Source organism: Gopherus flavomarginatus, chromosome 3 (genome assembly GCF_025201925.1).
Source record: "Gopherus flavomarginatus isolate rGopFla2 chromosome 3, rGopFla2.mat.asm, whole genome shotgun sequence".
NCBI classification, from domain to species: Eukaryota; Metazoa; Chordata; order Testudines; family Testudinidae; genus Gopherus; species Gopherus flavomarginatus.
Window position 1 is genome coordinate 266212442 of NC_066619.1, and position 23574 is coordinate 266236015.

General features: G+C 39.0%; 2 protein-coding genes across 5 annotated transcripts in view; one reads left to right on the forward strand and one right to left on the reverse strand.

Moving 5' to 3' along the window:
• The window catches only part of ADD1 (adducin 1), a 262757-nt gene that overhangs the window by 61880 nt on the left and 177303 nt on the right, over window positions 1-23574 (reverse strand). The window lies entirely within an intron of this gene.
• The window catches only part of NOP14 (NOP14 nucleolar protein), a 49729-nt gene that overhangs the window by 19753 nt on the left and 6402 nt on the right, over window positions 1-23574 (forward strand). For 3 of the 4 annotated variants that reach the window (XM_050947515.1, XM_050947518.1, XM_050947519.1), the window contains 10 exons: window positions 1-131; window positions 404-489; window positions 2326-2461; window positions 4173-4274; window positions 11704-11857; window positions 14856-15015; window positions 17794-17941; window positions 19590-19708; window positions 21026-21181; window positions 21594-21904. In XM_050947515.1, coding sequence (XP_050803472.1) covers window positions 1-131; window positions 404-489; window positions 2326-2461; window positions 4173-4274; window positions 11704-11857; window positions 14856-15015; window positions 17794-17941; window positions 19590-19708; window positions 21026-21181; window positions 21594-21699 — 1298 coding nt within the window. In that variant the 3' untranslated portion in view covers window positions 21700-21904. Of the gene's footprint in view, window positions 132-403; window positions 490-2325; window positions 2462-4172; window positions 4275-11703; window positions 11858-14855; window positions 15016-17793; window positions 17942-19589; window positions 19709-21025; window positions 21182-21593; window positions 21905-23574 lie in introns of those variants that run through there. The other variant, XM_050947516.1, reaches the window with a different exon arrangement.

Below are 23574 nucleotides of genomic sequence, written 5' to 3' on the forward strand. Positions count from 1 at the left end.
TTCCAGAATCCTATGAGAAACTTAAATCTTTACTGTTTGGAAGAATAATAGAAGAACAGCTAGTTATCCTAGAGAGGATTCAGAAGTGCAATCATCCAAGCCTTGCAGTGGGAAACAAAGCAAAGTTAGAAGTACGTTTATTAGTTTTTAAATGAACTTTAAATGCTAAAGTGAGTATGCCAAGTGTTCAAGGAGCAGTTTGAAATATATTGGTTTTGTATTCACATTATTTGAAGAAAACTTTGTCCAAAATGTACATACAGGAGAACCTAAGCAGTATTCATTTGCCGTGTGCTGTCTCATTATTTTTCTATGCTTTTAAAAATATCTATATTTAAGTATATATATATACACATACAAAGAAAAAAACTGTAATGGTTTTAACATGGTATGCTTCTTTCAGAAACTGTTTGGCTTCCTTCTGGAGTACATTGGGGAATTGGCAACTGTGGAGCCACCAGAGCTCAAAACAATTGACAAATTGGTCCTGTAAGTAATAAAACATGTTGACTGTGGCCCCTTCGTGGTGGTTCGAAGGGAAAAGATAGTTGCATGGTAATAAAACGCATAGTGCGTTACTTAATTTAAATTCTCCTACTAACATTGAAAGCTACTGGTTTTCTATTTACTTTATTGTGTTTTAACATTGTTTTTTAGTGCCTTAGTTATTAATTGTATTAAAAAGCTTTCAACATTCCAGAAGGAATTTAATAGAATTCTCAGTATGCATTAGACCTCCCATAGGTGTTAGAGCTATAGAAATATGTAATTACACACACACACACACACACACACACACACACACACACACACACTAACTATTGTGTAAAGGAAAGTTATTTAGATTACTAAGTCAAGTATTTGAAAGTTAGGCAAATCCAGATTTATGGTTGCCCATGCAATATTAATTTTGTCCTGTGTCCATCCTGGGCACTAAGTGAGGCAGGGGACCAAGGGCAAAATGTGATCAGGTAATTAGAGACTGTGTCGTAATGCATACATGTAAATGTGGTATTACCTAACTTTCGAGTGGTTGACTTTTCAACCTGAATAATTTTCTTTCAACATGGGGGGGGGGGTTGTGTATGTAATATCCTTTTTTTATTTTATTTTATTTTATTTTTGAAGAAAAGAGTAAAAATTTTATTATATGCAACTGAAACAATCTCCCCATCATGCATCATAAATAGGATTTGAACCTTGAACTATCAGCATTGCAGTGCAGACTTGAGATACAGGACTATCTGTATTAGCTTGCAGCAGGGGAAGGTGGTTATCCTAGAACGGAGGATGGACCTCTAACACCATGTGCATGTCCAGGCGGTGGTGTTGGAACGCTGGCCTGGTCTAGCACTCTTCTCCCTGAGAGACGGAGGGCTGCTGCCCCTAGAAGATAGAGATGGGAGGCTAAACCCATGTTCTCGGTCTTGGGTTTGTGGTCAGGGAAGGGGGAGCCTGGCTCTACTCTCCTGTCACCTCACCACTACAGCACTCCCAGATGCTTCCTGTGCAGAATGTATGTTGCTTGCATCACTTTGGTGGTGGCATAGGCTAGACTGTTTAGAATATTTAGTGTTGTTATTTTGGCATGCTACAAATTTTTCCTGAGGCATGCCAGCAAGAGAGAGGAAATGGTGATTTTTAGCAGTTTACATCTCAGCTTAACCTGAATGGAATTTCATGGGACAAAAAAATCACTTCTCTAGCCCGAGGACTTTGTCCCTACTCAGTTCCAAAACCCTGCTGCAAACAATGGAGAAGTTAAAGCTTTTTTTTTGGGGGGGTGGGGGGGAATAAATCTTTTGTAATGGAAGATGTAAGGCAACCTAAATACAAGGGTTGCTACCACCGTCTCCTTATAACAATATTACCTTAAAATGGGAAAACACAAATAGATAACGAAACTATGTCTCATTGCATATTGAGCAGAATCTAAGCATCGAGCATTCTGAACACACATTCCATTTACTTCGATACCTAGTCACAATAACTCTAATGGTCATGAAATTCAGAAAGAAGTCTTCAGATCATGCTACCTTAACATGGTTTTTGAGTACAATATTATACTTATGCATTAGAAATTAATATTCAAATTTTAAAAACCCACAAACCTATAAATGAGGTTGTATTTCACAAGGCCTAATGAAAACCAAAAGCATAGCAGCCATATGTGTGCACCAGTTAATTATCTTCTGCAGAAATAATTTTATTCAAAGTATGTGTTTAGCCTAGCACAAATAACATTTCCAAAGGTGCTTAAAAATCATAATTCTTTATTAATATAAATGGTGTAACTTCATGGTGACTTGTGTTTCTTGTTAATAGGCCGTTGTACAGTCTTTGCCAGATGTTTCCTGAAGGTGCAAGTAACAGCGTTAAGTTTGTCCTCCAAGATGCTGCACGTGACATGGAAGAAATGATTGAAGTCAAAGGCCGTGCAACATTTCCAGGGCTAGACATGGTAATTAACACATTTGGTTTAGAAAAGTCTGTTGCCTTTTCCTTTAGTGTAAAATACCAGGGTGACATTAAATCTTGTTTTGCATTTCAAAGCTTGTCATTCAAAGTATGACACATTGCAGCTTCTGTGGGTTTTCTATGCCCTGAATCGCCTGTCTTGGAATAAATTAATATTACAGAACAGAAGCATGGCAGCAAAAATATTAATTGCCAGGAGAAAACCCTGTCTGATTCTAAATTAACTGATTTGCAGGTTTTTTTATTCAGTCTTAAAATGACTGAACATTGTTTTGGCTGAGACTTGAGTGTAGGATTCTGTGTGTTTCCTGCAACACTTAATAACATTGCTAAAATTACTGCCATGTAGAGCAAGGCAATGTTGTCCTTCCTATCCCTGATCAAACGAAAAAAAAATTCAGTTAAATAAACTGTTTTAAAATAAAAAGTCTCCACAGAGATTTAGTATTCTACAGTGCAAAAATTTTTCTGCATCATTAACAGACATAACTGTGGAGGTAATACAATGTTTTGTGTTCTGTTTTGTTTTTTAAGACAGAGCTATGATAGACAATAAATTAGGAACCTTGGAATGAAATAGTTGAGTGTCGCTCTTTATTAGTGCTTCACAGTTCTATTAGCTATCCTACATCTATGAATAGACTTTTCTTCCAAACTATAGGCAATTGGCTATTTGAGAATTCAGGATGGGATGAATTTAAAATAGTGACAACTTATTGTTTGATAACATGCTTAAAGGGCAAGCTAAAAGTCGGTGTTTGATTCAAAGGGAACTGCTTGCCTCATCTCTCCAGGCTTAATGGAGTAGTACAAGAGTGAAGACTGTGATTAGTGTTTTGGAGTAATAGAGACTAAGAGGAGAGAAGACGATTAGCAGGTTTAAGAGATTTTTAAGATTGGGTAGGTTGGTTTTTCTTGAGTTGTTATTCCAATATGGTTTGGGCAGTACTTGTGGATGCATCATGAAAGACCGTGTGTTCTCTTCTAGCTTCTTCATTTACTATGTCACTGTCACAGTTACCAGGTTAACTGAATCTCTGACCTCTTCTGATCTTTTGGGATGGAATTCTTAGACTGGGCCATAGGTTGAAGTCCTCTCTGATCAACCATGATTGCCTCAGCAGGCCTGGTTTATCTTCAGTGCTTGCAGTTCATTTCACTCTGAGATCCAGTACCCAAACAGCCTTCTTAGAGCAAAGTATTATTTATTTAGAACAAAAGCATTATAGAGAAAACTATCCATCTTCCATATAGGAATCCTGGTAGGTCTGAACTTCTGACCTTTCCAGGACCAACAAGATGTGGGTCTCCTCTCTTAACGCACCAAACAGTTCTCTGTCCAGCTTCAAGGAGAGTGCTCTTTAAAAGCTGTTTAGTCCTTTTGATCACCCACATAGTCTTTCAGATTTGTGCCATGATGTCCTTATCTGGGGAGCCATTGTATTGCCTGTTTGTTGTTATAACAGCTCCCATTGAATTAAAGCAATATAAATACATAATAAATATTCCACTGCTCCAATATGTTGTATAGACTATCTCAGTAACTAGGTTACATATCAATTATTACTTCTCCGTATTCTTGAGATTACTACATAGCAGTTCTATGTCGAGAGTCACATTATATGTAAAACCAATTACGATACTCAGTTATTTACTGTATTCTAACTTCTTAATCTGTTATATTCTTTTTTTAGCTCATTTATTTGAAAATTACTGCAATACTATTTCCTACCTCTGACTTCTGGCACCCAGTAGTAACACCTGCATTAGTATATATGAGTCAGTTACTTACTAAGGTATGTCTGTAATATTTTACTTCAGTATAAATCTTCAATCCTTCCATTTCTTTCTTGTACTCCAATTTAAAATACAATGAGATTAAGATATAGATATATAGAACTTTTTTGAAAGAATAGCTAGGAATATGTTTTGGTAGTACAGTATGTTATATCAGTAATTGTCAGGAAAATATTTTTGGTTGAGGAGTAAAGTGCCACTTAGTAAAGCCTTACTCTTACAAAATCACATCCAGTGAGTTGTCATACAAAAACTCCACACTTGAACTTGAGTGCCTAGTATTAAATGAGGATGTTGCTATAACAGGCATCATAGAAACTTGATAGAACAATGATACTCAGTGGGACACGGTAATGCCAGGGAACAAAATATATATATGACAGAATAGTTCATACTATTGAGGAAGTGGCATTGTGTGTGAAAGAAAGTAGAGTAAAATATAGAAAAATCACAAATGAATCAAACTGTAGCACAGAATCTCTTATGTCTAGAAATTCCATACTTAAATAATAAGAACATAGCAGAATGAATATACTATCAACTAGTTGACCAGGATGGTGATTATGAAATGCTCAGGAAGATTAGGGAGGCTACAAAAACAGGAAACCTAATAATAATGGGGGATTTCTACTATCCCCATATTGACTGGGACAGACAGATGCAGAGATAAAATTTCTAGACGCCACTAATGATTGCTTCTTGGAGCAGCTTGTCTTTGGAACCCACAAGGAGAGAGGCAATTCTTGATTTAGTCCTAAGTGTAGCACAAGATCTGTCCAAGGTGAATATAGCTGAACTACTTGGTAATAGCAACCATAATGTAATTAAATTGAAGATCTTTGTAGAGGGGAAAATACCAAAGAAACCCACCAAAATAGCATTTAATTTAAAAAAAGTTACCATACAAAAATGAGGAAGATAGTTAAAAATTATAGGAGTGAAATATCTGCAGGCTGAATGGAAACCGTTTAAGAACATCATAATAGACTAGAGGCTCAAACTAAATGTATACCCCTATGACATTTCAGGGTACAATCCAGACCAGTGGGAGGTTGTGTCACCACCTGCCCCGCAACCTGGGATGCGTCACAGTGATTTGCTGTTGTAGCTTTCAACCTGGGCCCCTCATAAACATCCAAACAGCTTGTAGGTCACACCCTGAGTACCTGTGTATAGCTGTAGCATGCCAGCATGCTCCAGTTACACTGGGGCTTCCACCAACCTTGATTATCATTTACAGAGTGACCGCAATACACTTCCAGTCCTGAATTTCCCCGCAAAACATGTGTTGTGCTTTGTCCAGCTCTTTCCTGGACAGTTCAGAAATTTTAGGTCTATTGCCCCAGTAACAGAGCAATATCTAACAGTTTGCTACTTTAAATGGAGTTACCCAAACAATTCAGTTTAAATGCAACACTGGATTAATTAGATAAACTTGTTTTATTCTTTAATCAAAGGGCAAAGAGAGAGTTTGTGAGTACAGGTATAAGGCATTAAAGTCAGAAATGCATACAAGACAAATAAAGATAAAATGCTTTCTAGAACTAAAACTTAACAAACTAGACTTGGTTCATGATGGAATTGTCACCACATGCTCCCAGCAACAGAACTGACCAAATTTCAGGTCAGGATCTCTCCCAAAGTCAAATGGCTATTTCTTTTGCCTTAAGTGAAAGAGATGGACAGGGAGAGATACATTGGGGTGTTTTTGTCCCTCATTTCTATAGTCCAGTTCCTTTTTGAAATGCATTTTCTGTGGCCTACTCCTAAATCGGGTTGGCAACCTCTGACACATGATCCATCAGGGTAATCCACTGGTGGCTGTGAGACATATTTGACCATCCACAGGCATGGCCCCCCGCAGCTCCAAGTGGCTGCAGTTCGCCATTCCCAGCCAATGGGAGCTACAGCAGTCTGTGCCTGTAGACAGTTAACATAAACAAAATGTCTCTTGGTGCACCAGCAGATTATCTTGATGGGCCGCATGCCAAAAATTGCTGACTCCTGCCCTAGATAAACTTTATTTCCGTTGTGAGGATGGAGACAGGGAGGCACATGGTAGATTCCATGCTGCTATTTGCGAAAATGCAGATCTGTTTGTTCCAGTCAACCTTCCTTACCAAAGAATGGCCACTTGGCAGGTGATTGCTCATCAACTTTGATCACACCTGGCTCGAGGTGTCTGCTTGTCTTTTGTCTGTGAGGAACCAATTTATACGCTCCCCAGATTTGTCTGGTAACCACATTTGTTATTACACCTCTACCTCAATATAACGCTGTCCTTGGGAGCCAAAAGATCGTACCATGTTATAGGTGAAACCATGTTATATTGAACTTGCTTTGATTCACCGGAGTGCGCAGCCCTGCCCCTTCCCACCCCCGGAACACTGCTTTACCATGTTATATCCAAATTCTTTTTATATCGAAGTAGTGGTGTATTTCAGATTATATTCATAGCTTTACATATAGTGTTGCTGCATACATTTCACCATGATACTACTGACCGGTAGTTTAGTTTTCAAATGATACTTCACAAAGCATAATTTGTACATATTATTACAATAGTGTGTAGGCTGTGAATACTGGGATAAATTTGGTCACAACCCCAAATTAAAAAACAGAGGACAAAAACAAATGCCACCATCGCTAAACCACTGAGTAAAAGGGGTGTTCAGAGACAAAAAGGCATCTTTTTTAAAAATTGGAAGTCCAATCCTACTGAGGAAAATAGAAAGGCGCATAAACTCTAGAAAGTCAAGTGTAAAAGTATAATTAGGCAGGCCAAAAAATAATTAGAAGAGCTACTTCCAACTACAGCAAAAGACACACAAACTAACAGCAAATATTTTTAAGTACATCAGAAGCAGGAAGTCTGCCAAACTGTCAGTGGGGCCACTGGATAATTAAGGTGCTAAAGGAGTTTTCAAGGCAGAAAAGGCCATTGCAGAGAAACTAAATGAATTCTTTGCATCGTTCTTTCTTTGGAGAGGATGTGGGTGAGATCCCCACACCCGGGCCATTTTTCTTAGGTGACACATCTGAGAAAGTGTCCAGGATAGAGCTGTCAGTAGAAAACATCGTGGAACAAATTGATAAAATAAATGGTAATAAGTCACCAGGACCAGATAGTATTCACCCAAGAGTTCTGAAGGAACTCAAATATGAAATTGCAGAACTGATGACTATGATAGGTTATTATCTTATCAGGTTTCAAAGTGGTAGCCATGTTAGTCCTTGTGGCACCTTAGAGACTAACAAATTTATCTGGGCATAAGCTTTCATGGGCTAAAACCACTTCATCAGATGCATGGAGTGGAAAATACAGTAGGGAGGTATACATTCACAGCATATAAAAAGATGGGAGTTCCCTTACCAAGTTGCCTTACCGAAATTGAATTGGCTCATTAGCACTGACCCCCTACTTGGTAAGGCAACTCCAGTCTTTTCATATGCTGTGTATTTATACCTCCCTACTGTATTTTCCACTCCATGCATCTGATGAAGTGGGTTTTCTACTGACACTTCCATCATGGACAGTACATCAGAAGCAGGAAGCCTGCTAAACAACCACTGGGGCTCCTGGACAATCGAGATAAAAAAGGAGCACTTATAGATGATAAACTAAATGAATTCTTTGCTTCAGTCTTCATGGCTGAGGATGTTAGGGACATTCCCAAACCTGAGATGTCCTTTCTAGGTGACAAATCTGAGGGATTGTCACAGATTGAAGTGTCATAGAAGAGGTTCTGGAATTAATTGATAAACTTTGCCATCTGGTCCCGGTGACTTGTTACTGCTTTCACCCAAAAGTTCTGAAGAACTCAAATGTGAAATTGCAGAACTATTAACTATGGTTTGTAACCTGTCTTTTAAATCAGCTTCTGTACCCAGTAACTGGAAGATGGCTAATGTAACGCCAGTATTTAAAAAGGGCTCTAGAAGTGATCCCGGCAATTAGAGACCGGTAAGTCTAACATCAGTACCGGGCAAATTAGTTGAAACAATAGTAAAGAATAAAATTGTCAGACACATAGAAGAAGACATAACTTGTGGGCAAAAGTCAACATGGTTTCTGTAAAGGGAAATCGTGTCTTACTAATCTATTAGAGATCTTTGAAGGGGTCAATAAACGTGGACAGTGGGGATCCAGTGGATATAGTGTAGTTAGATTTCGAGAGAGCCTTTGACAAGGTCCCTCACCGAAGACTCTTAAAGAAATTAAGTTGTCATGGGATAAGAGAGAAGATCTTTTTATGGATTGAGAATCGGTTAAAAGACAGGGAACAAAGGGTAAATTTTCAGAATGGAGAGGGGTAACTAGTGGTGTTCCCCAAGTGTCTGTCCTAGGACCAATCTTTTTCAACTTATTCATAAATGATCTGGAGAAAGGGGTAAACAGTGAGGTGACAAAGTTTGCAGTTGATAATAAACTGCTCAAGATAGTTAAGACCAAAGCAGACTCTGACGAACTTTGAAAATATCTCTCAAAACTAAATGATTGGGCAACAAAATGGCAAGTGAAATGTAATGTGGATAAAAGTAGAGTAATACACATTGGAAAAAATAACCCCAAGTATACATACAATATGATGGGGACTAATTTAGCTGCAACTAATCAGGAAAGAGATCTAGGAGTCATTGTGGATAGTTCTCTGAAAATGTCCATGCGGTGTGCAGCAGCAGTCAAAAAAGCAAACAGGATGTTAGGAATCATTAAAAAAGGGATAGAGAATAAAACAGAGAATATCTTATTGCCCTTATATACATCCATGATACGCCCACATCTTGAATACTGTGTACAGATTTGGTCTCCTCATCTCATAAAAGATATACTGGCATTAGAAAAGGTTCAGAGAAGGGCAACTAAAATGATTAGGGGTTTGGAATGGGTCCCATATGAGGAGAGAATAAAGAGGTTAGGACTTTTCAGCTTGGAAAAGAGGAGACTAAGGGGGGGATATGATAGAGGTATATACAATCATGCGTGGTGTGGAGAAAGTGAATAAGGAAAAGTTATCTACTTGTTCCCATAATATAAGAACTAGGGGCCACCAAATGAAATTAATGGGCAGCAGGTTTTAAACAAATAAAAGGAAGTTTTTCTTCACACAGCGCACAGTCAACCTGTGGAACTCCTTGCCTAAGAGGTTGTGAAGGCGAGGACTATAACAGAGTTTAAAAGAGAACTACATAAATTCATGGAGGTTAAGTCCATCAATGGCTATTAGCCAGGATGGGAAAGAATGGAGTCCCTAGCCTATGTTTGTCAGAGGGTGGATATGGATGGCAGGAGAGAGATCACTTGATCATTACCTGTTAGGTTCACTTCCTCTGGGGCATCTGGCATTGGCCACTTTCGGCAGACAGGATACTGGGCTGGATGGACCTTTGGTCTGACCCAGTATGGCCTTTCTTATGTTCTAATAAATAGTCAGTTTTCACAAAGGAAAGTGGTAAACAGAGGGGGCCCCCCAAGGATCTGTACTGGGACTTGTGCCGTTCAACATATTCATAAATAATCTGGAAAAAAGGGTGAACCGTGAGGTGTCAAAGTTTGTAGATAATAAAAAATTACTCAAGATAGTTAAGTCCAAAGCAGACTACAAAGAGTTATAAAGGGATCTCATAAAACTGGCTGACTGGGCAAGAAAATGGCAGATGAAATTCAGTGTTGATAAATGCAGAGGAATGCACCTTGGAAAACATAATCCAATACATACAAAATGATGGGTTCTAAACTAGCTGTTACTGCTCAAGAAAGATCTTGAAGTCATGGATAGTTCTCTGAAAACATCTGCTCAATGTGCAGCAGCAGTCAAAAAAGCTAACAGTGTTGGCAACCATTAGGAAAGTTATCGATAATAAGGCAGCAAATGTCAGGCCACTATAAATTGCTGATACGGGCACATCTTGACTACTGTATGCAGTTCTGGTTGCCCAATCCCAAAAGCGATATATTAGGATTGGAAAGTGTACAGAGAGAGGCAACAACCAATTAGAGGGGAGATTAAAAAGAGAGACTGTTCAGCTTAGAGAGACACAACTAAGGGGGAGATATAAGAGGTCTATAAAATCATGAGTGGTGTGGGAAAGTGAGTAGGGATGTGTTATTTATCCCTTCACATAAGAAAAGAATCAGAGGTGATCAATGAAATTAATTGGGAGCAGGTGTAAAACAAACATAAGGAAGTACTTCTTCACACAACATATAGTCAACGTATGGCACTTGTTGCCAGAAGTTGTTGTGACAGCCAAAAGTATAAGTAGGTTCAAAAAAGAATTAGATAATTTGTTGGAGGATAGGTGCATCAATTATTATTACCCAAGATGGTCAGGGACGGAACCCCATGCTCTGGGTGTCCCTAAATATCTAATGTCCAGAAGCTGGGACTAGACAACAAAAAATGGCTCACCTGATAATTGCTCTGTTCTGTTCATTCCTACTGAAGCATCCGGCATTGGGTTAGATGGACCATTGGTCTGACCCAGTATAGCCATTCTTTTGTTAGCATATAAAGTCTGTGAGAGTCATGGAATACAGTGGGTGCATGAATCCTATTAATTAGTGATGCTATCTTCCAGATATACTAATAGCTCTTGTTTAAGAGGGACAGTTGATTTTATTTATAAAATCTGTTCTGTCCCTCCAGAACTTGCCCTACTACATTGAAATATATTAAACAAAAGTGTTTCATTTTTCAATCCTAAAGCCTTATTTATATAATTGAAATGTCCAGATTCAGTTGCTCCTCTCTCATCTGAGGTGCAGAGTTTCTTTGAAATCTGATTGTTCTTTAGTTCCTTTCTAAAAGTGGATATCACACCATCGCCATGCAAACTGTAGGACCTAAATTTAACAATAGACGAGCAAATAACAGAATAAGTACACCTCTACCCCGATATAATGCGATGTGATAGAAGACGAATTCGGATATAACACGGTAAAGCAGCGTTCAAAGGGGGTGGGGCTGCGTGCTCTGGCACATCAAAGCAAGTTCGATATAACACGGTTTCACCTATAATGCGGTAAGATTTTTTGGCTCCCAAGGACAGCGTTATATCCCAAGTAGAGGTGTATATCAGATACAAGGCATGATATAAAAAGGAACTAATTCTTCTTGTGCTTTAGTGCCCTCTAGTGGTTAAAGTAGTTTTGGCAAGGTTTCTACTGAATGCTGCACATCCTCCCTTCAATGAGGTGTAAGGTGTCAAATTTTACTAGGGAGCAGCAACATGTATGAAAAATGACCCCAGCAAAAAATGTATTAGCTAATTTTTTAAAAGCTGCTAAAAATGACCAGTTGTTTAGATCATGCATTTTTGTGAAACTTATTAAAATCTCTTTATCAGAGGTGGTTATTTTTGCTCATTTAAAGCCTTAAATTTCATACTAATATGTTAATGCAAGGTTTTTTTATTTTTTGTTAGTGCCAAGTCATGACACTACAAGATGTTGTTAAAGGATTGTTTGTGTGCTGTTTGTTCCTGGAATATGTATCACTATCTCAACGATTCATACCAGAACTTATCAATTTCCTCGTTGGAATACTTCACTTATCTATACCTCAAAAACGACCACAGGGTAAGTTTGCTTGGAGTGATAAATATGAATGTGCATTGTTTTTATACCTCAAGCTGCCTTGCAATTAAAAATTCCATCTCGAGAGCTTTATGTTCCAAATGAAAGACCAAGTCATCTCCTAGATAGATCTCTTGAGCTGACCAGGAAACTAAGCTCTCAAATGCTGCAGTTACCCGGATATCCACCAGACACAAGCGCCATCTGCATTAAAGCCTCCTTCTTCCACACTGCTTCCCAGCCCCCATTGAAAAACAGCTCCTTCCCCTTTGGGCACCACGGTATAGTGAGGAAACCAGTGTGAGTTAATGCTGATAAAGTTAATTTCTGTGGCGTTGTGGGGGTAGCAATTGATGCTGCAGACTGCAGCTGATGCTACCCACTCCTCAGCTGATAACCAGAATGCCAGAAGAACTGCAGTGGGGCTTCCATGCAATCAGGATACAAGGGAGGTGTATGCCACAAAGCTGATACTCTTCCTCCTTGCATACCTGTCTGGATTTGCCAACCCTTGCACTCATATTAATAGAGGGGACAATCTGTCCTGTAACATAGAGCAATCCTCATATTTAGCTCTTTTCGACAACATCATCTAATGAATACCATGTAGACTAAGACTGTCTCTTTAATTTGGCCTTTTCTACTTGCTCATAATTTCCATGCCAGACTCTCTTTCTATGGGCACTCTTCCTCAGTGCCCCATTTCTAGGTGCAAAAATGACGTTTTTCTTTCTTTGTCAGGGAATTTAGTGATAGTAATTCACCTGTAAGGGGAAGAGGAGAGTTGTTGGCAAATCATGGAAATCAAATGCTTGCTTGCAATACCTTCTCCATTGTTGAAATTTTGATATGATTTATCGTCTATAGGTCTGTAAATTGTTACCAATGTGAAACTTCCCTATAAGTACTGCTGGTTTCTAATTATGTGTGTGGTGAGGGAAAATTAAATAAAAATAAAATGTCTTGTTAGTGGTACAGCAACACTCATCTATATAGATATTAATTACTTCCACATAGAATATCAACATTTCTGCGTGAGATATTTTAAATCTTTGGTGTTTGAAGCATATATAAAAAAATCCAATCATATTTTAGAAATTCACATTAGAACTACTAAGATATTTGATGTGCAATTCAATATGGCTTTGGCACATACCTGCCAAATACTTGCTTCATATGATTTCCTGGCAGCTTGGTTGTCTGACACAGGATATTTAAAAATGAGTTCACACCAAATTTTGTGATACGTATTGAAATGCTATCATACCAATAAATTCCTTGACATTTCTTAACAGCTTGTAACATAATTTAATATAACTCCATTATTTTAATATTGAGGGCCTGATCCATCTGCCTTTCCTGTGAGTAAGTGATATGGAACAGATCCTAAGAAAAGACTGAGCGAGCATGTCTCAAATGCAGATTCAGATGTACTTCAGGCTTTAGAAAAAATTGTTCCTCATTTAAAAAAGTCCATTGTTCTTCCTTTGGGAGAGAAGTGTCATTTTTAAGCAAGTAGCCTTTGGTAACATTGATCAAAGATGCAAGTAGAATAAATACTGTCTGCCATTCTCTTAGAAGTAGAGCAGATAAGTATAATTTGAACATTCAGGCCCTGATCCTGTGAACAGTTGTGCACAGGCTTTACTTCACTACCAGGAGTAGTCTCATTGACTTACTGGTACTACATACAGTAGTAAAGTTAAGCATGAGCTTTTGCAGTATTAGGGCCTTAAAACCAAAATCTCATCTATCTTTACCTCCTGAGTCATTTTTGTACTTTCAGAGCAGAGACTCTCTTGCATACATATGAAGAGCCACTTGCATCAATGTCAATATAATATATAAATAACTTAATAAAAATATTTTTATTTTTGTTGCTAAAATGTTTTGAAATTAGTTCCTTTCTAAGCCTGCAGGACTTAAAAACATGTTCATTGCACAAATTTATTTTTCTTTATCAGGATTGGCAATTTCCCAGGGAGAACTAGTTTAGGACAGGGTGCTGGTAAATACTGGCTTAAAGCCAATTTAAACCAGGAAACTGGGGAAAATTATTGCATCATTATCCAGCAAGTTCAGCAAGCATAGAACAATTTTTTTCAAACTTTGGATACATTCATTCAGAACTGAGGAACAGTTTTGGTCTAACCACTGTGTCAAAGTTGAATTTCTGCTACAGAATGCTGCATGACCAAATGGCCCTGGACTGGTAGTCTGCAACTCTGCAGGCTTCTGATTGCTTAATGCTTCAAACCCACAACTCTGCATTATTGTCATTTTCATGTAATGAAATATCTTTGACTTTTGTTCATATAATATTGAAAACTGAAATATGAGTCATGACAGATATAATTTCCTTGAGAAAATACCAAATCAAAATGCATAGACATTCCGATGTGCAGTATTATAATTACATATATTCTTATTATACCCACTGCAGTTTTACTTTAATTTAGGGTTGTACAAATAAAATCTATGAATCTGTGCTTAATTTGACTGTGTAACTAAAACTAAGTGTAGTGTGGTATGCATTAATTAAACAGATTTTAGCATAGAAAATTCCTTAAACCAGGACTAATTAGTTTTTTCACTGGGTGGCAAAAACTGTGATTTAACCTGGTAAAAACCACATCTGGTAAATACCATGCCATCCCAGTTTTTAGATAACCACATCAAACTAACCTTCCTGATTCTCCCCTAGCTGTGAAACTTTTTCTGACACCACTATCCCTACTACTTTGCAAGTTCCCTCTTCCAGCTGATCTCACTCTAGTCTCTACAGGTGCCACCGTCTTTCTCCCCTACCCCTGCTGACTTTACTACTGGCCTAATGTTTCTGTAAAGAGATTAGCATTGTGTATATTTGAAATAGCCTAATTTTAATAAAGGATCTTTATAAACTATAAATTTTCTTTAAATCATCTTTTTCCTGTTTTAAGACTAAGTTTTTTAATTTTGAGAACTAATCTGTATATAACCGTTGTAACTGTTTTTTTAGGCTATATTCTAGTGCATCCTTTCAGACCAGCAGGAAAAAATTCAGAATTACTCTTGGTCTGTGATAAGAAGGATATGGAGACCTGGAAAAAGCAAAATCTGCCACTTAGTATTGTGACTAGATTAAAGGAAAGCAGCAAAACAGAAATGAATCATTTCAGGTATGTGAAGACTATGTAAGGGGAAACTCCAAGTTTTCTTGTATAACTTCAGTGACAGTGTTCTGTCAAGCATGTTACCTTCTAGGACAAAAGCTGAGGGTGGGCAACTGTAATAAATTATTTTCATCATATGGTTCTTGTAACATATTAATTAACAAAATATACCATTCTTAGGGTCTGATGCTGCAAAGTGCAGAACACTTTCTGTGGGTGCTAAGCACCCCCAACTCTTTTTGGCCTTGGGATTTGAGGACGCTCAGCACCCCACAGGAGTTGCTAAGCATTTTGAAGGGTCAGACCCTTAAGCAGCAAATAAATCTTCATTACATGCAAAAATAACCACATCAAAAGAACATTATTAAGATCGCAAAGTCAAGCGCTCAGAAGTTGTGAATATGCATTGTGATTCAGTGTTCAGTTACATGATCACATTCTGTTTTTGCACAGAGTCCGAGCCTCATTTAGTGCACAGAATGGATTATGTTTATTTAATAAGCAGCTACTGAATAGTTTATCCTCATTGTTCCTTGTGTGGTCATAGGCCTTATTTACTGCACACTATTCAAATCCTACTCTGAAGACAGAATTATTCATTTCTTCCTGGGTTTTTCTGTGGTACTCATCATTATAATATCTGAGTGCTTCACAAACATCAATGAATGGATCTTCACAAAATCGTTGTGAAGTGAGGGAGTGATATTATCCCCATTTTACAGGCAGGGAACTAAGGCACGGAGATTAAGGTCAAAAGTTTCCACTAATTTTCGGTGCCAATTTGAGATTCCTGGAATCTGACTTTTTGAAGTATATTATAGCACTTTATATGTTCAAAGTGTAGCTCCTACTGACTTCAGTTGCAGCTGTGAGGGCTCAGTATAGCTGCAGATCTGTTCTCAGGGTGGGGACAGTGCCCAGAGCCCCATGACCCCCCTCCCCCATGCGGCACAGTGTCAGAACAAGTAGGAACTAAGCTACCTTAGCCAGGCAACACTGCTGACGGGACTTTTAACGGCCCAGTTGGCAGTGCTGACCAGAGCTGCCATGACCCAGTGCCTTACACTCCATGACCCACTACTGTGTCGCAACCCACAGTTTGAAAACCACTGATCTAGTCTGACGTGCACATTGCAGGTCACAGAACCTCACCCACCCACTTCTGTAATAGAGCCCTAACCTCTGGCTGAGTTACTGAAGTTCTCAAATAGTGATTTAAAGACTTCATTACAGAGAATCCACCATTTACGCTAGTTTAAACCTGCAAGTAATCTCTGCCCAGTGCTGCAGAGGAAGACGAAAAACCCACAAGGTCTCTGCCAATCTGACCTGGAGTGAAATTCCTTCCCAACCCCAAATGTGGCAATCAGTTAGACCCTGAGCATGTCAGCAAGACCTACTAGGCAGATAACTGGGAAATAATTCTCTATAGTAATTCAGAGCCCTCCCCATCTAGTATCCCATCAAACCATCCCCTTGCCCATGTCTCCCCAGTCACTTTGCACAGCAAGTCTTAGTTCTTCCCCTGCACCCTGGCTCCTGATTGGATCTGTCTCCCTTCCTCCTCTGCCCTTACCCAATTGCCCATACATATGCTCTGGTTCCTAGTTCCAAGCGCACACACCCTGTCTCCTCCACACCCCAGCCAGCTGTCTCTCATCTCCCTCCCCCCCGCTGCCATTTTCTTCTCTGACTTCCAATCCCAGTCTTCTTGCCCAACCAGTTCCAGCCTCCTCCATCTCTCCAGTCCTTGTCTCACCAGACCTCTTGTCTCCTATCTAGTCCTTTCCTTCCCCTCAGTCCTGCTGTTGATCCCTCTGCCTTTAAATTGAACAGCTTTCTCTTCCATGCTGCCTGAGTGCCAGGGAACATTGAGAATTTAGGAGAAACACACTCCCTGCTCTCACTTCCAGTCCTTGACATCCCTCTCACTTCCAGCCCTTGCAGTCACTGTAGGCAAAGCTAGGCTTTGCTGCGTATAGTCCCAAGCTGGAGCATGCTCATTCACTCTGTGGGGATGGCACATGTGGAGTCCTGTCATCATTAGAAGATGTGAGGGGATGGAGCCTGCTCAGTTGCTCTTTGTGAGGATGGTACATGCATAGTATAGTCAGCACTAGGAGTTCTGGGAAGCTTGAGCCTTGCTCAGTCAAGATGGAATCTTCAGAAATTTAGCTACTAAAATTGAAGTCTTTACTGAGCATGTACAAACTGAAATTTTTCAGAGGTTTTTAACTTGGCCAGTTTTGGGTGAATTTTCACAAAGATGGCAAAAGGGACAACCCTGACACAAAACGCAACCCATGCCAAATTTTAAGTGCTTCCTCCAAAACATGAGGACACTAGAGCTTTTCGAAGAAAAGGTTGCAAGAATATTTTACCATGGGCAAAACAAGTTATTTTTTTCTAGTCTTATTCATGAAAATGACTGAACATATTTGGCCAAAATGTTCCAAAAAAACACAAAAAAACCCCCAAAAAAAATATAAACAAAAAAAAAACCACCAAAGCAAAACAAAACAAAACAAAAAATCAGCCTGAGGCATGCAGAAATGAGAAGAGAAAATTTCAGCCCAAACACTTAGTCTGGCAAAGTTATAAACAGCAGAAAACGAGATCTTATTAAGGTTGCCTGACACTTCTCGTTAAAATAGGTGGCACTATCAGCCCTGCCTATAATTTGTTTAGTTTGAAGCTCTTGAAACTTTCATCTGCATATTCTAATTATGCAGTAAAATTATTGCAGATAACATTCTAACATGACTGTGTACATCTCTCTAACAGGTTATCATGTCTAGCCGTATGTTTGGATCTCATTAAGAAATGTGCAGCTTTGTATGAATCTTTGTCATCCTTCCATGAAATAATGCAACCCATCAGAGTACTTCTTACAGAACATATATCAGTGAGTGAATACCCTGAACAACTCCAGGTAAATGTTCCCCAAAAAACTAATTGCTCATGTAGAAGTTAATAAATTCTGGGGTCACAATATGTGCTAACAAAAAACGTAAAGCTAATTCAAAATAAAAACAAAGTGAAATATTTTTTCGAAGGCCAAGCATATTATCTTTTTAGGATTTGGTGTGCAGATACCTGGGGTATGAATCTGTGATGCGCTAGCCTGCCACACTCTAAGTGCCCATGTGGTCCCTGCTGCTGCACACTAAAAATTCTGTAAGGCACATTGATCTACGACTGTTATACTGTAAAGTCACACCCCAGCTTGCTGTGCACTAAGTTGGTCTATAGACAAGCCCTTAGACAATTTGAGACTAAATCAGTGTTTCTGTGGAAAAGTTGGTGTGTACACATAATGTTTTGCATGGTGCAGCCAAACCCGCTTTTTTGCAATGTTCCCTCTAATTTTTTACATCCATGTGTAGAATGAATTTTGTTATGTGCACCAATATGGAGGTGACGTGTGGCAGGGGTGGGGCTGAGGAGTTTGGAGTGTGGAAGGGGGCTCAGAGCTGGGCTCGGGGGTGGGGCCAGGGATATGGGGTGGGTTGGGGTGTGGGAGGGAGCTCAGGGCCAGAGTCAGAGGGCTGGGGGGTGAGGGCTCAGGCTCTGGTGTGGGGCTGGGGATGAGGGGTCTCTGGTGCGGGCTGCAGCAGGAGGAGAAGACTTCCCCCCCTCCAACCCCCTCTCGCCGCAGCAGCCTGGGGCTGGGAGAGAGGTGCCTCTCCCTGAACGTGGCAGCTCCGGGTTTGAGGCCGAGGGAGAGATGCCTCTCCTCACCTACACAGCCTTTGATAGCCTGCTGCACAGTCACGCAGCTTAGAGGGAACTTAAGTGGACAGGGTAACATTTAAGGCATCTCCATTGTGGTAACTCTTTAAGTAGCTCCTTTTATAGAACTAGCATTCTGACAGTGCTGTTCCTGAGGATCTTGTATGAATCTGTAAGTCACTGGTACTGTCAAACAAATGTATCAAATAAGGTAATAGATACGAGGGACATGAGTGCCTTAATAAAACCAGTATAAAAATGTATTGTCAGCTTCACCAGTTAGTTAATTCTTTTCCAGAGATGGAAGGATAAGATGATCTGAGTGTAGCCTGACTCTCTTCTGCATTCAGTGAGGATGGACCCTCTTACTTAGCAGTAGCGTGCGTCCTCTCTAGCAGAAGAGGCGGCATGAAATATGTTAGAGAATAAGATGTAAAGATGATGGCATGGATAAGCTATGTTAGAGTCACAACATTTAACCCTTAGAGCAATGAATATTCGGCCTTAGAGTTTTAAGTTGAGAGACAGGAGCTGAGTTAAACTAGGTTTAGTCTGTTGTCAGTTATGCCAACCAGGCCTCTTTTCTCTTTGGCCACAGACCCTTCCTGCTGTGCATCTCAGCACCCCCTGTAGACCATGGAAAACCTTTTGAAACCAGCCAGACCTAAAGGTTTAAAACTCTTTAGGACTAGCAAATATCCTAAAGGTTAATTGTGATCTTACTAAGAGAGAAGTTTGTTGATGCCTTAGCCAGGAAAACATTATTCCTGAGACAGCCGATAACTGGTTTGTAAAATGTGATATCTTTGATTAGCTTTTAAAATCCTAACCTCATTTTGCATTTTCAGGAGTTGCATCAAAACGCTCTGAAAGAGCTGGAGGACAAAGGAAAACACTATACCCCGTTGGTGTGTGAGAAAAAGAAGCCTGTGCCATTGAAACTGTACATGCCCAAAATTGTGAAAGTGTAAGTACGGTAATCCTTATAGAAGTGAAGAAAGCAAAACTGCAGGTTAGGCATTGAGGAGCATGGAGATAGGCTTAAGCTAAAGGCTATTTGTCATTCTTTTCTAAATTTCCAAGCAGAATAGGCTTCTGGAAAGTAGGAAAAACAAGAGGAATGGAGTTGTGTCTCCTACATTAGGTGCACATGCTGCCAAGAATGGACAACCCTGAGAAAGGGAAGGAGGAATCCTGAGAAATGGAGGACGGATTGTCTTGTTTTATGGCTAGAGTATAGGACTGGAAATCAGGAGATCTGGAGGCTATTCCTAGCTCTTTATTCATTTCTCTCTCAATAATAGATTCATAGATCTTTAACGCCAGGAGGACCATTGTGAGCATTTGATCTGACCTCCAACACAACATAAAATACAATCTGGGTATCTACTTTACACTGGTTCTTAATTTTGGGGGTCTGTCTAGACTTCTCAGCTTTCCTGGATTCCCAGATTGCCACAATGGCCAGAAACACATTTTTTATGTTTGGCTGACCAAGAAATTTCACCCCTTCCTGTCAGATATAGACCTTTCTACATACACATCATATGTATCTTTTTGTGTTCTGGGTTAGATTGTAGCAACATCCTGATTGTAGTTGGCATTAACTTTGAAAGATATTTGGGAGCTTTTACTAATACCAAATGCAGTTGCACTCTGACTCAAGTAGACTGGCAAGGGCATATTACACCAATACTCTTCACTGGCTGTTGATTCATTTCCAGACAGAGGCACTGGTGTTGATCTCAGTTAAGAGATTGCATCTGCCCCACTATTTGCATTCATCCTAAACTCCCTCTGGCTATTTGCCGAAAGGGTGAAACAGATCAGGTATCCACCATTCCCCTAAACACACAGACACACTTTGCCCCCTTAGAATTTATTATGAGAAATATTTACCTTAGAACACATTGTGAGACTCCATTTTTGTCCAGGTTTTCCACTAACTGCAGATGCTGATATTCTGGATTTAGCCAGCTAGTATGGTTCTCTCCACCTCTATACTTCCGAATGTAGTGCTACGTGTGGAAGGTTGCTGTGTATTGGCGCTCTGGAAAATCTGCTCTTTATCTAAATTATATAACGTCAGATATTTTTGTTATAGTATCCTATAAATATGTAATTATAAGTGAGACTGTTAAGCCCTTGGTATTGAGAGTTGCCATAGGAGTATGCAAAGACGTAGAATATAAAAAAGTAGCATCTATATAAAAGCTAGTTTCTGTGAAGTATAAAAGAGTATACTTGACATAATATTTTATGCATACATGCATTCTAATTTCAGCCTTGAGTTTGGGAGGAAACAGGGAGGCAGCAAGGAGGAGCAGGAAAGAAAGAGGCTAATTCACAAACACAAACGTGAATTTAAAGGAGCTGTTCGGGAGATCCGGAAAGATAACCAGTTCCTGGCTAGAATGCAGCTTTCAGAAATAATGCAAAGGTAATATATGGTTACTGGCAGTGGCAATTATGGCAGTGGAGTTACTCTGTATGCTGGCCAATGTTCACTCTTGGTCCCTGTCAGGACTGGCATGTTGGTCAACCATATTTTGAGGTCAAAACAGTTGTCTGACAACTTGGCAGCAACCACTACAAGACTTGCAATTAGGGTTACCTGATGTTTATTGCTCATCAACCTCTATATATTTTGAATGTGTTGGAATTTTGCGGTTTCATTTATATAGTCACCTAATGTGTATTTCTAAGTAACATATCTATAATATGTGTAATTTAAACTGTAGCAGAGGCGGTGTTTCAAAAATGTAGCTTTTTATAAATATTAAAATACATATTGTTTTGCCTATTTTATCTGAAGTCAGAATAAAGATTTAAACATATGTTTGTTTTTATAGGGATTCTGACAGAAAAAGAAAAGTGAAAAATCTTTTCAATAGCCTTGCTACACAGGAAGGTGAATGGAAGGCAATGAAGCGGAAGAAATTTAAAATTAGACATTGACATTCTACAACAGGAAACCATGGGACGTTATATTTTTACTTTCAGGTAAAATATATAAACGGATGGATTTTGAGGAGACTTTATCTTGGTGCATTCCTTTTGTGGAAAACAGGTTCCTTCAAGAACAGTCTGAAAAAGGATTCTGATTAATTGGTTAGCTGGCTGTATTTTTTCATGTGAAAAATAAAGATAACATCCTTTTGTATTTGTTGTACTTACTATCGTATTAATGAGAAATATTTTGGTGAATAGGTGTTCAGAAAACTGTACGTTCTTGACAGGAACGTCAGACCAATTCTGAGAGTCCATATTATGGTGCATTGTATGGGTATTCTAAAAAGAATCAAGTAATAAGCATAGACTTTTTTGTGTATTTTTGATATAGATGCTCCCCGGGTTATGGAAGACCCAACTTGCGCAAATTCACACTTACGGAAAATGTTCCATAAGACAGAAATATGATTTTCAAGTTGTGGAAATTTTTGCATAATGTACAGGTATATGTTTCCAACTTATGCAAAATTCGAGTTATGCAAGGCTTTCTGGAATGGAACATTTGTGTAAATTGGGGGGAGGGGAGGGCGTCTGTATTGCAAAATTGCTGACATTAAATTAGCATCACAACTATATAATAATGTTTTAAATAGCATTTAGCTTTAGGAAAGTAGGATTCCTGTACTCTAGGGCCTAATGGAACTAGTTTGTTGACGGTGTATGGTTAAAGCCGAACATCCATTTATCAGTTCAATAACTGTTGACATTTGCTCCATATGTATTGAATCTTAATGTTGATCTCAACGCACAGTCCTGACACTATGTAACATGGGTCAGTTAAACAGACTAGCTCAGCACCTTCATAACTATCTGATTGGCTCACAGCTTTAAATCATTTTTACATATTTCATAACAAGTTAAGTTACTTAGGTACCTGAATGACAGTTGGAAAACATTTGTACTCTAGCAGCTACATTTGTGCAGAAACAAGAAGTATTTCACCCCTACTTCACCGTGTAAAATTGGTCGCTTGAATTGGATCACCATCCCAAGATTCATCACAATCTACTTATATCCTAAATCCATCCATGGATAATTATATGTGCAGTGAAGAAATCTATAATTACTTTCCAGTTTCAAAATGCTTTAAGTTGTTCTAAAGAAGACGCTAAGGTTTCTAAAGAACCTCTGCAAAATGAAACCATTTTTACTTCACAGCTGCACAAACATGAAACCCTTAAAGTGCAGCTTTAAACTTACTGTTGGCCCTACAGAGCCAGCAGAGCAGTGGGAGAGTGAGTTGGATTCTTTTCTGTGTGTATCATTCATTTGTTCCCCTAGGACCACTCGCGTATGAAGTTACTCAAATGCTCAATGCGTTGCTGAATCAGGGCTTAAATTCCAATAGGAAGGCCAGTTTCTTACCTCAGATCCCTTTTATGCAATCCAATTCTTTTCTGTCTACATATTTATACCATGCTTTTCACAATGGCATCTAGAATCCAGGGTGGATCTCCCTACACATAAACATACATTCTTCTTTCTTCTCCCCTTTTAAAAACCCGAAAACTAATTTTTTCCAAGATTCTGCACTCAGCTATACCTGTACGTAAGCACAATGTTGCACAGGTGATGTCAACATTGGTCCTGCAGGATTTTTATTAATGGTGGTGATGTCTATGAGCCAGAAAAAATACAGCTTATCCTTTAAATGCCAAGTTGAGTTTGCCACGCTAGTGGTTAAAATAAACATCTTTTTACTTTTTAAGTAAGATAATTTGATTTGATATATGAACAGAGAACTTCACAATGCCATATTTAAAGACCCGTTTCAAAGTTGAATACATAGTTTTCTGAACTGTCAAAACAAGAGTGTGCAGT